The 18,801-nt window shown below is 54.6% G+C and overlaps 1 protein-coding gene across 5 annotated transcripts in view; it reads left to right on the forward strand.

Moving 5' to 3' along the window:
• The window catches only part of ATP6V1C2 (ATPase H+ transporting V1 subunit C2), a 50,595-nt gene that overhangs the window by 30,073 nt on the left and 1,721 nt on the right, over positions 1-18,801 (forward strand). For 3 of the 5 annotated variants that reach the window (XM_074341659.1, XM_045523390.2, XM_045523392.2), the window contains 8 exons: positions 2,492-2,586; positions 5,637-5,728; positions 7,931-8,029; positions 8,644-8,712; positions 11,173-11,265; positions 11,376-11,469; positions 14,225-14,362; positions 15,215-15,312. In XM_074341659.1, coding sequence (XP_074197760.1) covers positions 2,492-2,586; positions 5,637-5,728; positions 7,931-8,029; positions 8,644-8,712; positions 11,173-11,265; positions 11,376-11,469; positions 14,225-14,362; positions 15,215-15,312 — 778 coding nt within the window. The remainder of the gene's footprint in view (positions 1-2,491; positions 2,587-5,636; positions 5,729-7,930; positions 8,030-8,643; positions 8,713-11,172; positions 11,266-11,375; positions 11,470-14,224; positions 14,363-15,214; positions 15,313-18,801) is intronic. The other 2 variants (XM_074341660.1, XM_010964020.3) reach the window with 1 other exon arrangement.

Raw genomic sequence — 18,801 nt, forward strand, 5'->3', positions numbered from 1 at the left:
CACTAGTCCAATTGGGTCAGAACCCCACCCTTGGTGTCTCAGAGGCACCCTTGTAGAGCCTGGCACCTTTGGAATCTGAAGCAAGGACCTCTCTAAGTTGGTGACCAGAGGTATGGGTGTGTGGTTTTGTGAAGGGGTGACAGTGGGGGGGTCCCCGTCCCACTGCAGCGTGGCTGTGCTTGGGGGAGGATGGGGCGGGGGTGGGGGTGTGGCTTCCATGTGCTCACATGCCTCGTCTCATTTTCTGATAGAGGTTATGTAACTCTCTCTACGCCAGAGTTTTCTTCTTTCTAAAATGGGGGTAGTAATAGTACTGAGTGGGAGTGAAGAGTAAATGAGATAATTCATGTGTCCTGCCCAGGGTCAACCACACGTAAGTGTCAGCTACTGCAATAGTCTTCGTCAGCATCGTCATCCTTTTCTTAAGGCCCTTCTGACCCTCTTTGGGCTGACAGCTCTGCCCGCAGGCCGGTTCCCTCCTTTGAGCCCCACTTCATTTACGTCTGCTTCATGGGGACCTATCCACCCACATACCAGACTCATGCTTGTGCCCAGCTGGGCCCACCTCCTCTCTCCTCTGCTCTCCCCACAGTGCTGCCTCCAGGCTGCCCGGCGTGGTGAATGTCCTGTCCTCCCACCCAGACCCCCAACCTGGAAATCCAGCTGTCCCCCAAGCCTCCTTCGTGCTCCATGGGTGACTGCGCCTGCATCCTGTTGAGTTGGCTCCAGTCTCTATTCCCAGGGCTTTGGCCCCTCTTAGCTTATCCTCCTCTTTCCCTCAAAGCCCCAGAGAAGCCTCCTCTGAGCACGGATGTCCTTGCCTGGCGACGCAGCCCGCAGAGGCTTGGTGTCCCGGCGGGCTTGGTGAGCTCTCAGCACTGCAGTCAGAGTTGGAGGGATGTGTGTCCACCTCCTGGCGCATAAGAGAGGCTCCGTAAGTGAGCCTGGTGTCTTTGTCACCACAAGAGGAGGTGCAAAGGTGACTTTTCCCAACCTTGCCCTGGCCGTCCTGTCCCACCTCCGTCCACACTCTCTGGTCCATTGGCTTGACCCAGGGATTCCCTGCACTCCAGCTGTGATGTTCACTGGTCCACCCTGCCTGACACCCAGCGCCCTCTTTCACTGGCCACCTTCAGCCCCTGCATGAATATGGTGTCCCAGCGAAGCCCTCTGAGCCCCGCTAGGATAGGAGGCGGTCCCAGCTCTCCCGTCCTTCCTCAGCCCCTGCTCCCTCGTGTTACTTGGCTCATGGCGCTGCCCTATTTGACTAGTTGTCTCCCCAGGAAACTGAGCTCCTTGACGTCGAGGGGGCTGTGGTTTGCTGTCCAACTGAATGTTGAGGGAGCAGTGACCAGTCCTTTTCATCTCTATAAGGATACACTGGGAAGGGCCGGCGTCCACATCACCTGGGGGAGAATCCAAATAGCAAGGCCCATTTTTCTGGGGTTCAAGGAATTCTGGGGGCCACCTTAGCGTGTCATACACAGACTGGGGTGTAACCAGCAGCTAGCCCCCCGGGTGGCACCTTTAACTGTGCCTAGAGCTCACCTGAGGAGAATAGGCCCTCAAGGAAGGGGTGTGCAGACACTCCTCTGGGTCCCCACTTCTCAGGTAAAAAGACTGAGGAGCAAAGAGGTTTACTTACTAAAGTGCTCAGGGGCCCCTCAGTGCTGCTGTCTGACCTCCAAGCCCCCTTCTCCACCCACGGCCGGTTAGAGAGAATCACAAACACCCTGAGGACACAGGTTTAGGTTTGTTTTTGGAGAAAGTTAGGGGAAAAAGGAAATTTGTTGAGAAAATGCTGATTTGTTCTACTCACTACAGGCTTCCGTATAAAGGACATAACCTGACATCCATAGCAGGGATTAAAAACCACAGTCACAAACTCCAGTATTTTGCTAATGTTGAAAATGCCTTCTTTAAATAAAACAGGCGTTTGTGGTGATGGCCTCTGTCTGGGGCTGGGGTGCAGGGGACAGGAAAGTGGCTCATCTTCCAAGCAGATGGCACCCGCGATGGGCTGTGGTGTCCTTGGGGGTTGGCCTGAGGCTCTCTGGCGTGCCGGTGGGCACCTCGAAACAGAATGATAATCCAGCAGAGTGTGTGGCCGAACCAACTGGAAAAGGAGGAGAATGTGCCTGGTGCTTGGAATGTCTGACTTTGCGGCCGCCTCCTGGGAAGCAGGACCTCCCTCACGCCTGTCTCTGGGGCGGCAGTTTGAGAGTCTGGGCACAGGAGTGCACCTGTTACAGCGTCCCCGGGGCTGTGACGCACTTTCCTGAGGGGTTTAGGGGCTGCCGACCGTCCTGGCTGGTGGGCAGCTAGCTGGCTGGACCCTCTGCTCCTGCGGGGAAAGTCTCCTCTCCCGGAGGGAGCCCTGAGTCTGTCTTTCCGTTTCTCTAATTACTTCCTTGGTTTAAGGGGTGACGTTCGGCTCGGGTGAGACGTGGGCAGTCTGCTCATCTGCTGAAGTGTGTCTGTGTTCTTCCAGTTGACTTAACATCCTTTGTGACTCGCTTTGAATGGGACATGGCCAAATACCCCGTGAAGCAGCCGCTGGTGAGCGTGGTGGACACCATAGCGAAGGTAAGAGAAGGGCCTCCTCCTGGGGGACAGTTACACTTCTGTGGCTGGGGACATTGATGATCTGGGGGGATCTACACTGTGTTTGGATTCTAGCAAAGCCAAGAGGGACTTTCCAGGAGGCCAGGGGGGAGGCTGGGTGGGTTCTTTCCCTGCCCAGTGACCCTGGGTGGGGTCCCTCCCCATCTTGCCAGCCCTGATTGGGTCCCAGTGAGTTTCTGAGGTGGCCTTCCATATCCCAGGCAAGGTCAGAGACCTTTGGGTTTCAGGGCAGCCCTGAAATGGGTTGCTGATCACCTGTCCACCCTACACCTCTTCCAGACCTGTTACTTGGCAGGATGGTTGCATCTTATAGGGCACTCCTCTCGATGGATGCTCTGAGCCACCAGTGTTCTGACCCCAGATCCTGGTGCCCATTCACTGTGCTCCCCTTTGAGAGGTGCTGATGGAGAAGTCAGCCCTGCCCGGTCACCCTGACCCCAGGGAGGACAGTGAGCACTGCCCCCGTGATTTCACTATCTCGGTGAGTGGTGGCCTCCGGTCCTGTTTCTTAAATAAAAGCACAGAGGCAGAGCCCTCTGGGGACAGTGCAGGTGTGCCCCAGTGTGTTGGCCCCTGCTGGTCTCCCTGAGGGTAGCGCTGATGAAGATTCAGAGGTTTAGGCTGCTGTTTGTAACCGCTGTCCCTCACTCCCTCCAAATACACGAAGCCCCTAAAAGGTGATGTCTCCCATGGCTGGGCGGCTGGGAGAGCATCTCAGCCAGACCAGGAACAAAGCCTTCCTGTTGTCTCAGGGCGGCAGAGCCACTCAGGTGTGGCTGGGCGGCTCAGGTGAAGGAGATGGGCCGCCAGGACCCACCCCTGTGTAGTCCTGCAGATCTCCTGCTGGCAGGCTGGTGCCCGGCCTGTGTCTCTGGGGACGCAGGTGGGGCCAGGAAGCTCAGGAATCTGAGTGTGGCTCACTGGACATCCCTTACATCACAGAGGTCCCAGCCCCTCCTGGGACAATTAGGCAGTGATTCTGGAAGGGTCTTCAAGGAGGGGCTCTCAGAGCACCTGTGTCAGGTGTGGCATCCGGGAGGGCGTGGTGTACCTCCACCCCGAACCTGGAAGTACATGGTAGTTTGTGGGTGAGGCCAGCTGAGCAGAGCAGGGTGGGCAGGGCTGTGCTCTACGCCCACTGGGGACAGTGCTCACTGGCATGGCTGTTCTGGGGATGCAGGCAGTGATGAGGGCTCTGGGCACATTGGGGCTTTGGCTGACTGGGGAACAGAGCAGTTGTAGAGGACAGAACCCAGCTTCTTTCTAGTCCTGGGGACCCAGAGAGTGACTTTGGCAGGAAAACTTGGCTAGCACTCCCCCTGTGCCTGGAACCACGCTGGGCTGTTATGTCCCATGTCACCCCTATGGGCCAGGTATCACCTTCCTCTGATCTCAGGTGGGGAAGCTGGCTGAGAGGCCGAATGGCATCTCCCAGGACTTGCAGGTGTAAACAGTACAGCATAACCAAGAAACTGACATGGGCACTGTTGCTATGTGAGGTGTTACCAGTGGGGGAAATGGGTACATGGGATCTCTGTGCACCATTTTTGTAATTTATCATGAATCTATAATCATTTCAAAATAAAAAGGTTCTAAAAATTGTAAGAAAAGATACAAATCTTATTTTAAAAATCAAACATATCAAAAAGGAAAGATTAAAAACATGAAAGGCCTACCATGACATCACATACCCCCACCCTTGCAACTCCTGCTCCCTTTAATCTCCCTAAAGGTAACCAGTATTTAGGGGGGAAGGTGTAGCTCAGTGGTAGAGGGTGTGCTTAGCATGCATGAGGTCCTAGGTTCAATCCCCAGTGCCTCCATTAAAAATAAATAAAACCTAATTACCTCTCCCAAAAAAAATTCTTACCAATATTTGAAAGTCCAAAGTGGGTCCTCCCATCTATATAAATATATACATATTTCAACTCAAAATTGCTCACGCCCTATAGATTGCCTCCCTCTTCCGTGTAGTGATTCCTGAGATGTTCCTGCAGCAGTCATGACGGGTTGATTGTTGTGTTGTTGATGTGGTGTAAATAGTCCTACCGTAGCCAAGTGCAAGAAGCTGCCAGTGAGGTGCCACTGAACGTGGGCTCGAGGAGAGAATCGGGAGGAGAGGGGAGGGGCTCAGACTCCCAGGAGCCGCGGGGACCGGCCCTCGTCCACGGTGTCAGCGTGTGTGAACCTACCCGGCGGCACCGTATTCCATGACGTGGGTGCTGTGCTTTGTGGAACCAATTCCACTTCATGGGCTCTACTGTTAACTTGTGAGCCCCGAGGGGCAGGAACTAGTGTTTTTAATTCCCGACAGCTCCCGACAAGTCAGAAGGGCTCCCTGTGGCGCTGAGCTGCTGGTTTCAGCGACCTCAGAACACTCATTCGCAGTGATCGTCTTAACAGCTGCTGCGTTTTGAGGGTTTCCTGTGAATTGGGCCTGGTGGGCATTTTTTGTTCACTGTTGTGGGTCTTCGGGGAGGACGTTATCACCCCTGCGGGGCAGATGGGGTCCTGAGGCCAGGCATCGGAAAGCAGGAGAGCTGGGCCTTGGGCCCTCCTTGTCTCACTTCCCTGCCAACTTCAAGAGGGGATCTGAGATGTGTTCCTGAAACTTCCAGAACAGAAGATCTCCTTAATGTCAGGCCAGTGACCTGCCTCTAAACAGAAAAGAGCCTTCCCACACACACAGAACAGGAAGGGGCTGCCGTGGGGCACAGCTAAAAAAGATAGGCTAGAAATTAGGACAAGATTCTGCTTGCTGAGTGATGCTAGAAAAGCCATTTATGTCTCGAGCCTCATATCTGCAAAGTAGGGACAAAATTAATGTCTTCCCTACCCGCCACGGGCTCCCTGTGGGGCCGAGTGCTGGAAGGTCCGGGAGAGCAGACCGATGAGGAAGGTAAGCCACCTGGCCGACGGGCAGGGGTCAGTGTTTTCTCTTAAGTGCACCAGTGTGTGGCAGTTTTGAAAAGTTCCATCCACTCTTTAAAGTCTTTTGCTTTTCTAAATAGCAACTGGCACAGATCGAGACTGATCTGAAGTCCCGAACGGCCGCCTACAACACTCTGAAGACCAACCTGGAGAATCTGGAGAAGAAATCCATGTGAGTAGCCCCATTCCCTCACTCCTTGCAGCCTCGGGCCTGGCTGGGCAGCATCCTGGCTCACTGGGTGAGCCGGCGTCTGTGTCTGTGCTGAGAGAGAGAGCCAACCAGACACACAGACAGACACAGAGGCACCCCTGCCTCTTCAGGAGCCGCGTACTGGGGGAGGAGGACCTGGAGCAGACGAGGGGTCTCTGCCTGTGCCCAGAGACGAATGTGATGCTGGAAGCGTCTTCGTTTTCTCAACCTCCCCTACTCAACTCCCTTACTGAGGACACCTGAGGTGTTCCAAACTCCTTCCCCCCTGGAAGCTTTACAGAGGCCCCTCCCCACACCCAGCAGCAAGAGGCTGCACGTGGGAGGGAGAAGCTGCCTGGCCCACAGACACAACTAGTCACCAAGATAGAAGGTGACCGGAGAAGAGCACAAACCCAGGGTCATGACAGCAGTGACTATCTTGTGAGGTAGTGAGCGCCCTGTTGTTGGAGGTATGTAAGAAGACGCCTCCTGCTGGGGAGGCTGGAGGTCTCTCTTGAGCAGGGCTGTGTTGGCATGGGGGGATCCTCCCAGTCTCCCCAGAGAGTGGATCTGATTTTGTTGGCAGTTCTGTGAAAACTCCAGAGAAGGGCAGTGGCCTTGGGGAGCTCAGAACCAGCTGTCCCCTCATATGGCCAACCCTCTGATAGCTTCACCCTGTGAGCTGCACACCCCCCCCCCCACTTCTGTTTTTCTCTTCTGACGGGTACGGGGTCAGCTGTCTCTTGTGAAAAAAGCAAATAGTACATTAGTGGAAAATTTAAAACCAAAGGGGGAATGCTCTCTAACGAGAAACCATCGTTGTTGGCTGCCTGATTTTGTATCAGAACTAAATGGGCATCAGCTGAGTTCTGCCGCCTCCCTGGCCCTACCAAGGAGGAGTGAGGTGGGCAGAGGGGGAGGGCACCAGCGGCAGAGAGCCCTCAGGGTGACCATGGCATAGATCTGTCATGGCTCCAATCAGTGGGCCTTGGGGACGTTTGACTGCTGGGCCATCATGCCTGGCATCATTCGGGACTTCCTCAGAATTGTTTGGGACTGGAGCAAACCTGGTCCCACCTCTGCAGTCAACTGGTGGAGTTGATTCGTAGTAACAGTGATAGATGGATTGAGTGTCTACACTGAGTAAAGGCGGGGAGGGTGAAGAGGGAGAAACCGTCTTCACCACCCTCTTCTGTTACTCTTTTCCTTCTTTTGTTCAGTGTTCGTTAAGCGCTTACTATACTCTGATCTCATGCCAGGCCCTTAAAATGCAAACCAGAATAAAATATAATTTCTGTAGGGTTCACAATTAATTCATTCAACAAACGTTTATGGAAAGTTGGCTTTGTTTGCACAGACAGATAAGGCCTGATAGTGTTCAGGACGCGCCGGGACAGGAAGACAAGCGCAGGTGCCTTCCGAGAGGGATACTTAGGGCCTCGCAGTGGTGGCTGGGCCAGGGGAGGAGAGGAGTGCGGCTCCAGGGCAGACTGGAGAGCCTCTGTAGGGTAGTTTTGACCTAAAGCTTCGGCCTTGGCTAAGGGCTTGAGAACCCTCTCCTCTGGAAGCAGCGGGCACTAATGTGTTCGTTAGCATCATGGCCCACATGCTGATGCTACAGGCCGTCTTAGTAGCTGTATTTTGGCCCATTTGCTGATACAATAGCCTTGATCCCTGGGCTAAAAATACCATGACCTCGAAGAGACCAGGTTCCACTGGACACATACTAAGCTCCTTCAGGTGACTGTCCCCAGCAGGCCTGTAACTCGTGTAAAGTGAAACGGAGCTCTCTCTGGGTCTGTGTCTGCCCAGGACAACCCAGGCAGCTCCGAGAGCTGGCCGCTGTGTTGACACTTGAGTAACTTAAGCTGCCCTCCGCCAGCAATCCCCTCCCAACAGCCGGCGGTTCGCACCCGGGCGGCGCAGGTGACTAGGTGTTGCATTCAGCTCGGGTGACTGGTGATAGCACCTGGGGTCCTGCCAGCCACAGCACGTCTGGCCGCCCAGACCCAGAGCTGGGCGGATGCTTAGCCCAAGGCCCCTGCCCCTCCCCAGGGAGCATCCTGAGCCTCCATTTCCCGCTGCCCCTCCTGTCCCAGCACCTGCGTGTCCTGGGTGTGCCAGGGGTCTGTCTGCTTCCATGTGCCTTTCTGCTGATCACACTCCTTTGTCCCTCTTTGTCAGGGGAAACCTCTTTACTCGGACACTGAGCGATATTGTGAGCAAAGAAGACTTTGTGTTGGATTCCGAGTATCTGATCACACTTCTGGTCATTGTCCCCAAGTAAGTGGGCCGGGAAGGTGGGTGGTTAGGGGTCTCAGCTGGGGTGGGGGATCACAGAAGGAAGCTAGTCCTGCCCAACTGAGAGGAAGGGGGAGTCCCCCACAGCCAGATCCCGGGGCCCTAAGTGGCAGCTGTGTGGGTGGTAACAGGAGCAGGTGACAGTGCCTGTGGCAGTGACAGCAGTGACAGAAGCAGCCATTCCTTGAGCATCTGCTGTGTGCCCAGTGCCACAAACTGGCTTTCACTTCACTCATAACAAGCCTGCAGCGGGGGACCGGGTACTGTTTCCTTGTCCTGAGGCCAGGGAGGTCAGTCGACTTGCCCAAGGCCACACAGGGCCACAGTTAGAAAGCTCCCAGCAGGAATCTCTGGCTGAGTCCCTCCCATTGGCCCTTTCATGGCACCTGGGCCCTCGTGGGGAGGCTGGGCCCAGGATGGGGTGGGAGGAAAGCCCCAGTGCCTGATGGCGGAGCCTCAGGGAATGTTTGGGGCTCTCTCTGGCCCCAGCCCTTTTCATCTCAGTTCCTTGGGGAGGGGGATGCAGCTTCCTAAACACTTAGGACACCTCACAGCCTTTTCTTCAAAAATCACTGCCCTGTCCTATTCTCTTGCAGACCAAGCTACGCACAATGGCAGAAAACCTATGAATCCCTCTCTGACATGGTAGTTCCTCGGTCGACCAAGTAAGTGAGACCCCAGCTTGGCCCCAGGGCCTGGGGCTAGGGGACATGTGTGGGTGCTCTGGTACCCAACCACCAAACATGCCCCGAGGGTGCAAGGGCCCTTAGCCCTCCACACTTGTGCCTATCCCTGGAGTTCCTTCATGGCCACACCCAGCCACATGCCGGACTCCCTCCATCTTTCAGAACTCCGCTCTCCTGCCCCCTCCTCCAGGAAGCCCTCCCTGACTACCTTCAGGCAGAGGTTGCCTTCCGCACGTGCAGGGCCTGTGCTACACTCCACTCTGTATTCCCAGCTTAGTGTCGATGCTTCCCCACCTGAGGGTCAAGCAAGCGCCTGGCCATGATGGCCACAGAGCTCAAGCAGGAGAGGAAAACAGTGTCAGTTGTGCGGCCTGCTGAGGTCAGGGCAGGAGCGGCCAGAGAGGGCTGGAAAAGTGACAGAAGAAGGGATAGAGAAACATATTCAAATCGTGAATACCACTCAGCTGGGAAAACCAACTATTTAGAGCTGCCTGCAGGAGCAGGGATAAATCTCACTGTATGATGTTAAGCAGAAAGCAAGTTGTAGAAGAGGACACAGAGCACAAAGCCATTCATTTAAGATCAAAAAATGGCTGAAAGTAAACTGTATGTGACTTGGGCCTAGACAGGGACACAGAGTTACGGGGTGTTTAAAGATGAGAAACCCCAAACTCAGCACAGTAGTGACCTTCGGGCGGGGAGCAGAATGCAGCTGGGGAGGGCACGTGGGGCTTCTACTGTATGAAAATTGTTTTCTTTCTTTTTTTTTTTAAGTTTTTTTATTTTGATGAAGTTCATCAATTTTTTTCATTTTTTAGTTTTATTAGGTAGAATTGTTACAATTTGACTGCACATATACAATATTTTGCATGTAAATACAAACATACAATATACTGCACGTATTTTTTTAGTTTACATTTATGTAAGAACAGTTTAGAGCTGTAGCTTTTTAAACTTACATAGTTATCAAAGGAATAAAGCCAATCACAAAATAGGAATCAACACAAGGCGGTAACCAGTCATAGAGGACAGTCGAACGTGCGTACTACACATATTCAAGAAATCTGTCATCTAAGTTATAAATAATAAGTAGGTCATTTTTTTTTGATTCCACATATATGAAAATTGTTTTCTGTCTTAAGCTGGGTGGGGGAGACATGGGTATTCGTTAGTCTCCATACCTTTTCCTGTGTCTGAAGTAGCTTGTCATTTTAAAGATTTGACAGCGAATCTTGGGCAGCCGTGCTGTCATCTGCCTCCCAGCACACGGAGCCCAGTGTGAGGGCAGCCCTGCCCACTCCCATCCCAGCCTGGATGCCTCTGGCCTGGGGCACCTGCTACAAGGCTGGTTTACCCAGAGTCACAAACTCACAGGAGATAGCCATCTGGAGCTAAACTGAGGGGTGCAAGGAACAGGACGGTCACAGCCTGAGGTCACAAGGGGAGGCTGGAGGAGTAAGCCAGGGGCCACCCTACCTGCAGGAGGAGGAGGGCATCCAAGCGGGCAGAGGAGCTGGCCCTGGAGGCTGGCCGGCTTGGCAGGAGTGTTCACTCCTCTCCAGGGCTGGCTCTCCATGGCCAAGTGCTGCCCCCTGCCCACCACACTGCCGCTGGGAGAGGCTACTTCTGTAGGTGGCCTGGGTCTCAGACAAGAACCCCAGGCCCTTCCTTGTCTGAGGGCACTTGAGAGTCTGCAGAGATGACTGGAAAGGTTTCTAGAACCTGGGGTCAGCCCCTATGGGTGTGGGTTCTGAGAAGCAGGGAAGGTGACCCGGTCAGCAGGCCCACGAGACCTGCCTGGGGCCAAGGGCTCCCAGTATCAGGTCATCTGGCCAGCAGGACTCAAAGACACTTAGACCATCAGCCCCAGTGACCTCCATGTTGGGGACAGCAGCCGTAGTGGTCCTACCTCAAGGTGTGCCAGGGAGGCCGTGTCCGTTAAACACTGTGACACTGGATGTGAAATGCCCATTGTGGGATGGTTTCCACCAGCTGGAACTCTGCCTGCTTCATTACAGCCAGGGCACGTCAGAGCCAGGCTCCTACGCACATGAGGTGACTAAGACCTGGGAGCAGCTTGCTCTTGGCCATTTCATGACCAGGAGCCAACTCCAGCTCTGCACAGGTCTCCAGTGTTTTCCTCCCCTTGAGGGCCTGCACTTAGATCACCTGCAGGCCCTGAGACCTCAGCCTGGAGGGTGAGTGGAAGAGTCAGGAGACTATGGCAAGGACCAGGCAGCCAAAAGCCACGCGGCCAGGCGCGAGGAAACAGTGAGGGACATCCCTGGTCTCCTGCCCTCGGCGCCAGGGCCACCGGGCTGACTGAGGGGACGCAGTGCCTCCTGCAAAGACTCCCTCCCTGGGGAGAGGACAGGCTCCTCCTGGCCCCGCTCCAGGGCCTGGAGGGGAGTCCGCTGAACAAATGCTTCTCTCCAACAGACTGATTGCCGAGGACAACAACGATGGCCTCTTCACAGTGACTCTGTTTCGAAAAGTGATCGATGATTTCAAAATCAAAGCCAAAGAGAACAAGTAAGAGCTGGCCTCGATGGGCTTCTCCGGGTTTGTTTTGTCTCCACTGGAGGGGTCTCTACTCTGAGTGGGAGCTTCTTAGTGAAGGCCTCTCGTGTGCTTGTTTTAAGGTTCACTGTCCGTGAATTTTACTATGATGAAAAAGAAATTAAAAGGGAAAAGGAAGAGATGACCAGGTTGCTGTCAGATAAGAAGCAACACTATGTGAGTACAAGATACCAGCTGGGAGGGTTTTTGTGCAAGATGTTGGGTGGGCCCCCTCCCACCTGCACCAGAGGTCTGGAGCAGAAGGGACCTGCCTAGTCCTCACTGCCCAGCTCCCCTCAGGCCCGCTCCCCAGGTGCACGCCACCAGGAACATGTGTTCTGCTGGGGCTGCCAGAGTAGGATCTGGGGGAGGCTGACAAGCACAGGCCACATGGAGGTGGCTTGGACCCGTGAGCTGCAGCGCTGTGCACCTGCCACATGAGTGCAAGCTCACGGAGTCCTGGCACTGCCCTCCGGGAAGAGACTCAGCTCCGTCCTGCGGGGGAGACTCTGAGGCTCTGAGAGACACGGGCATTTGCTCTAGGAGAGGAGCCTGCCTGCCCCGCTGAGGTTGAGCAAGGCCGGGGCTCCATGCAGGAGCACCTGGGCCCAGAGTGCGCGGTGCCACCGCCTGGGAGAGTGCAGCCAGCAGTCACCCCAGAGTCCCTGTCGGTGTGATTTCCGGGCATGACGTGACGTCCTCCGTCACCAGCACCTGTATTTACCTCCTCTGTGCTTTTAGCAAAGAGTGGGTGCTTACCCTAGAGACTTCTGACCACAGCCACTCAGAACCTTCTCGTGTGTGAGGGCAGCCGGGCTCGAGAGGGAGAAAAAAAGCGTTCATTTTTGAAATTGGAACAGTGTAGCCTTGAGAAAGTCACTCCTTAAAATGGGCCCATTGTGGACGTGGCATCCTCTAGCTGAGCCAGGCAGGCATGACTGGGTGGGATGTTTTCAGGTACCCGACGACCCCCCCGCCCCAGCCTCTCCAGGGAAGGGTCTCAGGGAAGCTTCCAGTTCAGCCTGTAGTGTGGAGAGGAGGGGAGGGGTGAGGAAAGCTGGTGTGTAATCATGAAGCTGTAATTATGTGCTTGGATCCAGAGCAAGTGCTTCCCACGAGGACAAGTGTTTGCCCCGGGCCTTCTCCAGCATCGGGCTGGGGAGTCCTGCACATCCGGCCTGACCTTTCTGGGTCAGTGGCCTTTCCACAGGGTCTCCGGACAAGTTGCCCCCTCAGGAGTGAGAACCAGCCACAGGGCCCCTGAAGTGGGGCCCTCAGAGCCCCGCTGGACAGACCCACCCTGCTCTTTGAGGAAGCTAGAACTGACCATATAGAAGTGCCCGTAATTTCAGCCCTCCTCCCCACAAGCATCAGCGCGCCTACGTGTGTGGACGTGTGTGTGCACACCGAGGGAACACACGCTTAGGTCCACAATCTGTCGGGCTGGGGCTGACGCTCTGGGGCCTAACACATCTTCCTGAGACAAACGGCTAAGCCGGGGCCCCGCACCCCGGGCCTCAGACTGACTCCCCAGGTCAGAAGAGCTGAGGTCAAAAGGGCTTCCTCCTTCAGCTCAGCTCGCCCAAAACCCTAATGACCCAGTGGAGTCCCAGCCTTCTCTTTAGCTGAGCCTTCTCCCCGCCTGCTTCCATCCTGGCCCGAGCGCCCCACGGCGTCTCTCGCTAGTGGCAGCTTTCCCAAGTGTCCGGGGCAGGCCTTGGCACCCACCTCCGCGCTGGCACAGACCCCTGGGGATCAAGGAGATAGACCAGAGCCTGACGCCTGTGCCCTGGTCTCAGGTTGCCTGCTGATGCTTTATCATGTGGTGTAGACTTCTGCACCCTACGCTGCCCCAGGGAGCCCTGCTCCGTCTCTGTTGGCGTGGGGTGGGGACAGACCACTCACTAGCCAGGGAGCAGAGTTCAGCTGGGGTCAGTCCTATCCCAGCCTTTGTTTGTGGTTTTTTGTTTTGGGGGATAATTAGGTTTTATTTATTTGTTTGTACTGGGGATTCATTAATCCTTAATCTAAAGTTCAGCTTAACTTTGTCCATAATGTAGATAATAACTCACTGGTTCATTTAAGTTAGTTAAATGCCCATATTAATAATATTAATGAAAACAATAATAAATTTATATCAATAACATTTGTGAAATGTTATTTTCTTAACAACATGCATATAGCTTTGACTATTTTTATGTAGGGATTTTTTTTTGTTTTTTGATGGAAGTCCTGGGGATTGAACCCAGGACCTTGTACTTGCTAAGTATGTGCTCTACCACTGAGCTATACCCGCCCACCCTGCCCTGGCTTCTTAAGAATCTCTTTTCCCCTTTAGCCCTTTTGCAGGTGGGTATGACCAGCATCCTGTGTCCTTTTTGTTATTTGCAAACCAGAGGGGATGGGCTAGGTCCCAGGTTTCAGTTCCCTTTGAGAGCACAGGATGCTATTTTCCTGTGCTTTGTACCTGTTTGTTTGCAAAGAAAGATGATAAAGGGTGAGATGTCCTCTTGTCACGCCTGGCTGATTTTCTGCATTTGCACGCTTAAGTGCACCCTGATTGCCAAGGAGGCTACTGTGGGCTGGACTTGGGGAGACGCCTTGGCCGAGCTCAGACAACCCGGCAGGCAGAGCTGGTTCCCCTAAGCCCTCTGGCCTGGGTCTCCTGTTGTAGGGGAGCTCCTGGCCAAGGCCAGGCTGAGGGAGGGGCTGTGGGACCTGCCTCTGGAATCTGGAGCCTGAGGACTTGAACACCCCACCCCCCAGGAGTGGACGGCACGGCCACACCTCCAGTCCAGCTGGCACGCCAGTCCCAAGGGTGGGCCAGCATTCCTGAACTTGCCTTCACGGCCTTTGAGGCCGTGAGAATGATTTCTGTTTGTTTGTGATGCATGTTTGCTGAAAGATTAATAAATCATTTCTGTGCCTTTAGCATATTTCCAGTGTTGCTCTTAAAAAGGGACCGTCCACCTTCCCGGACCACAAGGTTAAGGTAACCCCGCTAGGGAACCCTGATAGGGCTGCGGCGGGGCAGACCGGCAGAGAGAGAGAGAGTGAGGGCGAGGGTGAGGTAAGCAACCCCCCAGAGCCCTGGGGTTCCCTGGCTCGCATGTCCTCGCCAAGCGCAGTGGTCTTTTGAGAAAAGCAATCCTTGCATTTCCTGTTATCTGATATGGCTTTGAGGTCTTAAATTCAGGGATCCCAGAATCATGCCTTCCTCCTAATCTGCAGGGCCTCTTTGGAGCTGCCCCTCCTCCTTCCCCAGCAATGATTGGTGGGTGCCTTTGTCCTGGCTGGAGGTGGCTGGAGCTGGTGATGGGGCAGGTCCTGGCTGAGGGGTGGCGGTCGGGCAGCCCGGCTCTTTTCTTCTGGGTGCCCTGGCTGGACCCACCCCTGACCTTTTTGTGCAGTTGTGGGTATCAGGTGAAAGCTCAGAGCCTTTGCTCTGAGACTCTGAGCTTCCCTGGACAACCAGCCACACCAGCATCAGTGATAGCAGCTATGGCCCCGTGAAATGGGGCTGTGAGGAACCCTCTGGAAGTGGCAGCTGCTGGATGATGCCATGAGCTGGGGCAGAGCCTTCGAGGAGGGGGGCTCCTTGGCAGTGCAGTGTCAGACAGAAGCCTGCCAGCTGCCTGCTGGAAGCCCTGAGGTCAGGGGCTGCCCAGCCCCGCAGCCTGGTCGGTGGTGGCCCCTCGCATGTGCCGGGTGGCTGGCCCACTGAGCGTCCCTGGCACCAGGCGCCCTCGAGAACGTGGGCCTGGGCCTCGCCCTGGCCTCGTCCGACCGATGGGCTGCTTCTGCTGTCCCCTGGGCATTTCTTCTCAGCTCCAGGCTCAGCTCTGTCAAAACCCACGTCCTTTGTTGGCCTGGCATCAGGGGGAGTGGCCCTGAGGGGTCACCCACTCTCCTGTCTCTGCAGGGCCCCCTGCTCCGATGGCTCAAGGTGAACTTCAGTGAAGCCTTTATCGCCTGGATCCACATCAAGGCATTGAGAGTGTTTGTGGAGTCCGTGCTCAGGTGCGTGGAGGAGATGCCCGTCCTGGGCTGTCCTGCAGCGTGGAGGTCGGGAGGGGCCAGCCCTGGGGCCACTTGGGCTCTGCCTTCCCCCTTCTGGCCCCTCCAGCCTCCTCTAGGACACGCCCTGGCCGTCCTGCCCTCTTCCTCCACTCCTTCTGGCTCTTGGCAACAGGCTTAGGGTTTCCTGAGTCAAGTAAACCTTCCCTCAGCTCTGAGGCCCCCTGCTGTCCGGTGCTCTGTGCAGCCTTCCGGGGCCCAGTGGCTCTTCAAAGGAACACCAGCACTGTCTCCATCCTGGACCTTCGAGGCCCAGCCCTCACGACAGCACAAAAACTAAACCCAAACCCAACCCAACCCACAACACAACACAACTTATTTTACCATTTTTTTTTAACAAAAATTTGCTGTGGGAAACTTAGAAACAATAGATAAGCAAAAAGGATGAATAAAAATCACCTGTAATTTTAACACCAAGAGAAAATACTGCTAGCGGGCTGGAGTTACTAGCATCCTTCAGATTTCTGTTTTTGAATTTATAGATAATGCATACTTTTTACTAAATTTCTACAAAAATGGAATCAAACAGGAAATATTTTTTGAAGCCTGCTTTCTACTGTGTTTGAACATGTCCTGTGTCCTGAACATGTCCTGGGGGTCCTGGCTGCCCCCTCCTCCCGCTTGGCCTGCTCCTGCCCTCAGGCTCCAGGCTCCTCCACCCTCGGCCCCTCTGGGGTGGTCTCGCTGGCCCCTTCCCCAGCACCCCTGACTCAGTTCCCCTCCCACCACCTCCCTGGTCGACTCCCCTGCTCTCGCTTTCCCGCCAGGGCTTCCTGGCCTCCCTCTGCCATTCCTTCTCCTTGCAGAGGCTTCACTCAGATACTGGCTCCTCTCCCTCCTGGCCCCTTCCTCCTTCTTCCCTGTTTCTGCCTGTGCCCTCATGCCCTTCCCCAAAACTCAGGGCCTGCGTGGGGGCCTCTGCTCTCTCATCCTTGGATCCTTCTCCCTCCCCGTACTCCCCTCCATCCCTGGCGGGCCTGCCATCCTGCCTTTGTTCTCTCTCTTCCCTCTCTCCTGTCTCACCTGCCTGGCTGTTGCCAAAGGCTCTTACCTGGTCCTCTGTCTCCGTCCTTCACATGGCTGCCAATGTGGTTTTGTCTAAACACAGACCAGGTCTGACCAGCACTTCTCATCACCATCCCCCCCCCCCCCCACCCAGGACACCTCTAATGGCAAGAATCGTGGCATTGGGCTGAAAGGCGCACTCAAGATAACTTGGAATGTTCTAGCCATTGACAGTACAGGAGGGCCCGACTGTCCCTGCCCACCTGAAAAATCAGTGGTCCTCAGGCCCAATCCTGCACAGCCTGCCCATCCTTAGGTTGTCCATTTTGCTCAAGAGAGAGGTCAAGATGGATGTCCAATATCTTTTTTAAGCTTGATAAAACTGAGTATTTCCCTTAAAAATATAGGCAGAAATAATTCTTTTCAAAACTATCAATGTATAACATTTTTAAAAACCATATTTTTATTTTTTTTAAATAGAGTTGTAATACATGAACACTGTAAATTAAAAAAAATTCAAGTACAGAAATATATACTGTGGAAAGTAAGAGCTCCTTGCAGTCCCACTGCCCATAGGTAATCCTGGTTAATTGCTTCAAGACTCTTCTCATCCCCCAAGTGGGACCATTTATACTTACTGTTCTGCAACTTGCTTTTTTCATCTGCTTTGCGTTATAGCCTCATCAGTACACATAGAGCTACGTGATCCTTTTTTTTTTTTTTAATGGTTTTTCCATATTCCATCCTATGGAGAGAACATAATCTAAGAAAATAGATGTTAACCCAGCACACTGATTAGAGCAGACAGGTGAAGTTCACCTGTGTCTCGGTTCCTCTGACCGCCGCCCCCATCAGTCTTTGCCCCCAGTTAGCACTTACACTGAGAGCTGACGCGGTGGGGAGGGAGGGGAGGACTGGGGCTGACTCTCCTCTGCCTCTGTCCCCCAGCCTGGACTCAGAGTGGGTGCTAAATGTTAGTGGACTGAATAAAATCAGAGAGAAGTGGACCAGCCCTCAGTTGAGGAAGTGCTAGTTCGTTCTCAGGGTGAAGCTTAAATCACCCAAGAGAATGGAAACGGGCCCCAGGTGAGTGGTTGGGCCACGAGATTGGGGAAGCTGGCCAGGCAGCTGGGCAATAGTCTGGATCTTGGGAGAGGTCTTGGGGCAGAACAGGTAATAGGAAACCATCAGTGGTGACTGAGGTGCGTGGATGGGTTCACCTAGGGAGAGTCATTTATAGGAAACGTACCATAGGCGCACCTCACTGAGCCGAACATTTAATGGGTGGAGGCAGAGGGGCCCGTGGGGAAATCAGTCGAGGCTGGAAGAGGGAGAGACGAGTGAGTCAAAGGGAGTGGAAGGTTAAGGCTTTACACGTCTCTGGGATGGGGACACTGGGCGGTCATTGGTGTGAGAAGCCAGTGCAGTGGCTAAAAATGACGTAAGACGTTGGATATTTTCAAATGTGGAATGAGAGCAGGAGGGGGTTGAGGAAGTTTTTATTTTAAACAGGGCACGATGGGGACATGTCAAAGGGGAGGAGACAGCAGTTGAGGAAGCCTGAAGGAGGGTGATGGCTGCGGTATTCTCAGTACAGAGGGGTGCAGGGCTCCCCACCGGTGATCTCTCCTGAGTCCCAGAGGGAGAGCACGGGGGCGGGGCTGGAGGAGAAAGGAGCGGGGAGACCCAGCCCCGCTTCTGGAAGGCATGTTCAGAGTGGAGTGGAGAAGGCTTTCCTCTACATCGATCCAGAGGGAGAGTCAGCAGGGAAAGACTGGAAGGCTCTGGGAAGAATGTGGGAACTTTGAGGGGGTTCCACTCCAGAGGGGAGTGGGCTGAAAGGGGTCCAGGGCGTGGAGGCAGGTGAAGGGACGAGGGGCACTGACTTAGTGTTGATAAGGCGTGGCTCTTATTTGCCAGGCTCCGGGGATACAGCGGTGAACAAGATGCCAGCGGCAAGGAGCTCACAGGCTGGGCAGGGGAGGAGAGCACAGAGGCGGGGTCCTTGTTCAGGAGAAGGATAAACTACCTTCCAGAGCAACTTGGCAGTGACTGTAAGGGGATGACCAGGTTGGAGGACGGCAGGAGAGTGGTGACAGAGGAAGGTTTTGAGTGCGGGCAGCGGAGTGATGGTCTAGCAGTTGCGTCTGGGAGCTAGAACGCCCATCTCCTGACATACATACATACATGCTGACCAGGGTGTGGGATCGGTGACCATCTTCCTTTGAGAAGGCTGCAAGGCTGTTCCTCTGACTTCCGTGGTGAGCAGGGAGAGAGCTGCTCTGCTGAGGCTGAGGGGGTGGGTGGGCTCCCAGAGCACTGGGAGTTGGGGTAGGAAGTTCAGGAGAGAAGGCAAGGTGAGGTGACTGCTCATTCAGGTATTAGGGGCTCTCCAGTAAGCCGGACAACCACTGCTTTGTTCCACGG

Source organism: Camelus bactrianus, chromosome 15 (genome assembly GCF_048773025.1).
Source record: "Camelus bactrianus isolate YW-2024 breed Bactrian camel chromosome 15, ASM4877302v1, whole genome shotgun sequence".
NCBI lineage: Eukaryota > Metazoa > Chordata > Mammalia > Artiodactyla > Camelidae > Camelus > Camelus bactrianus.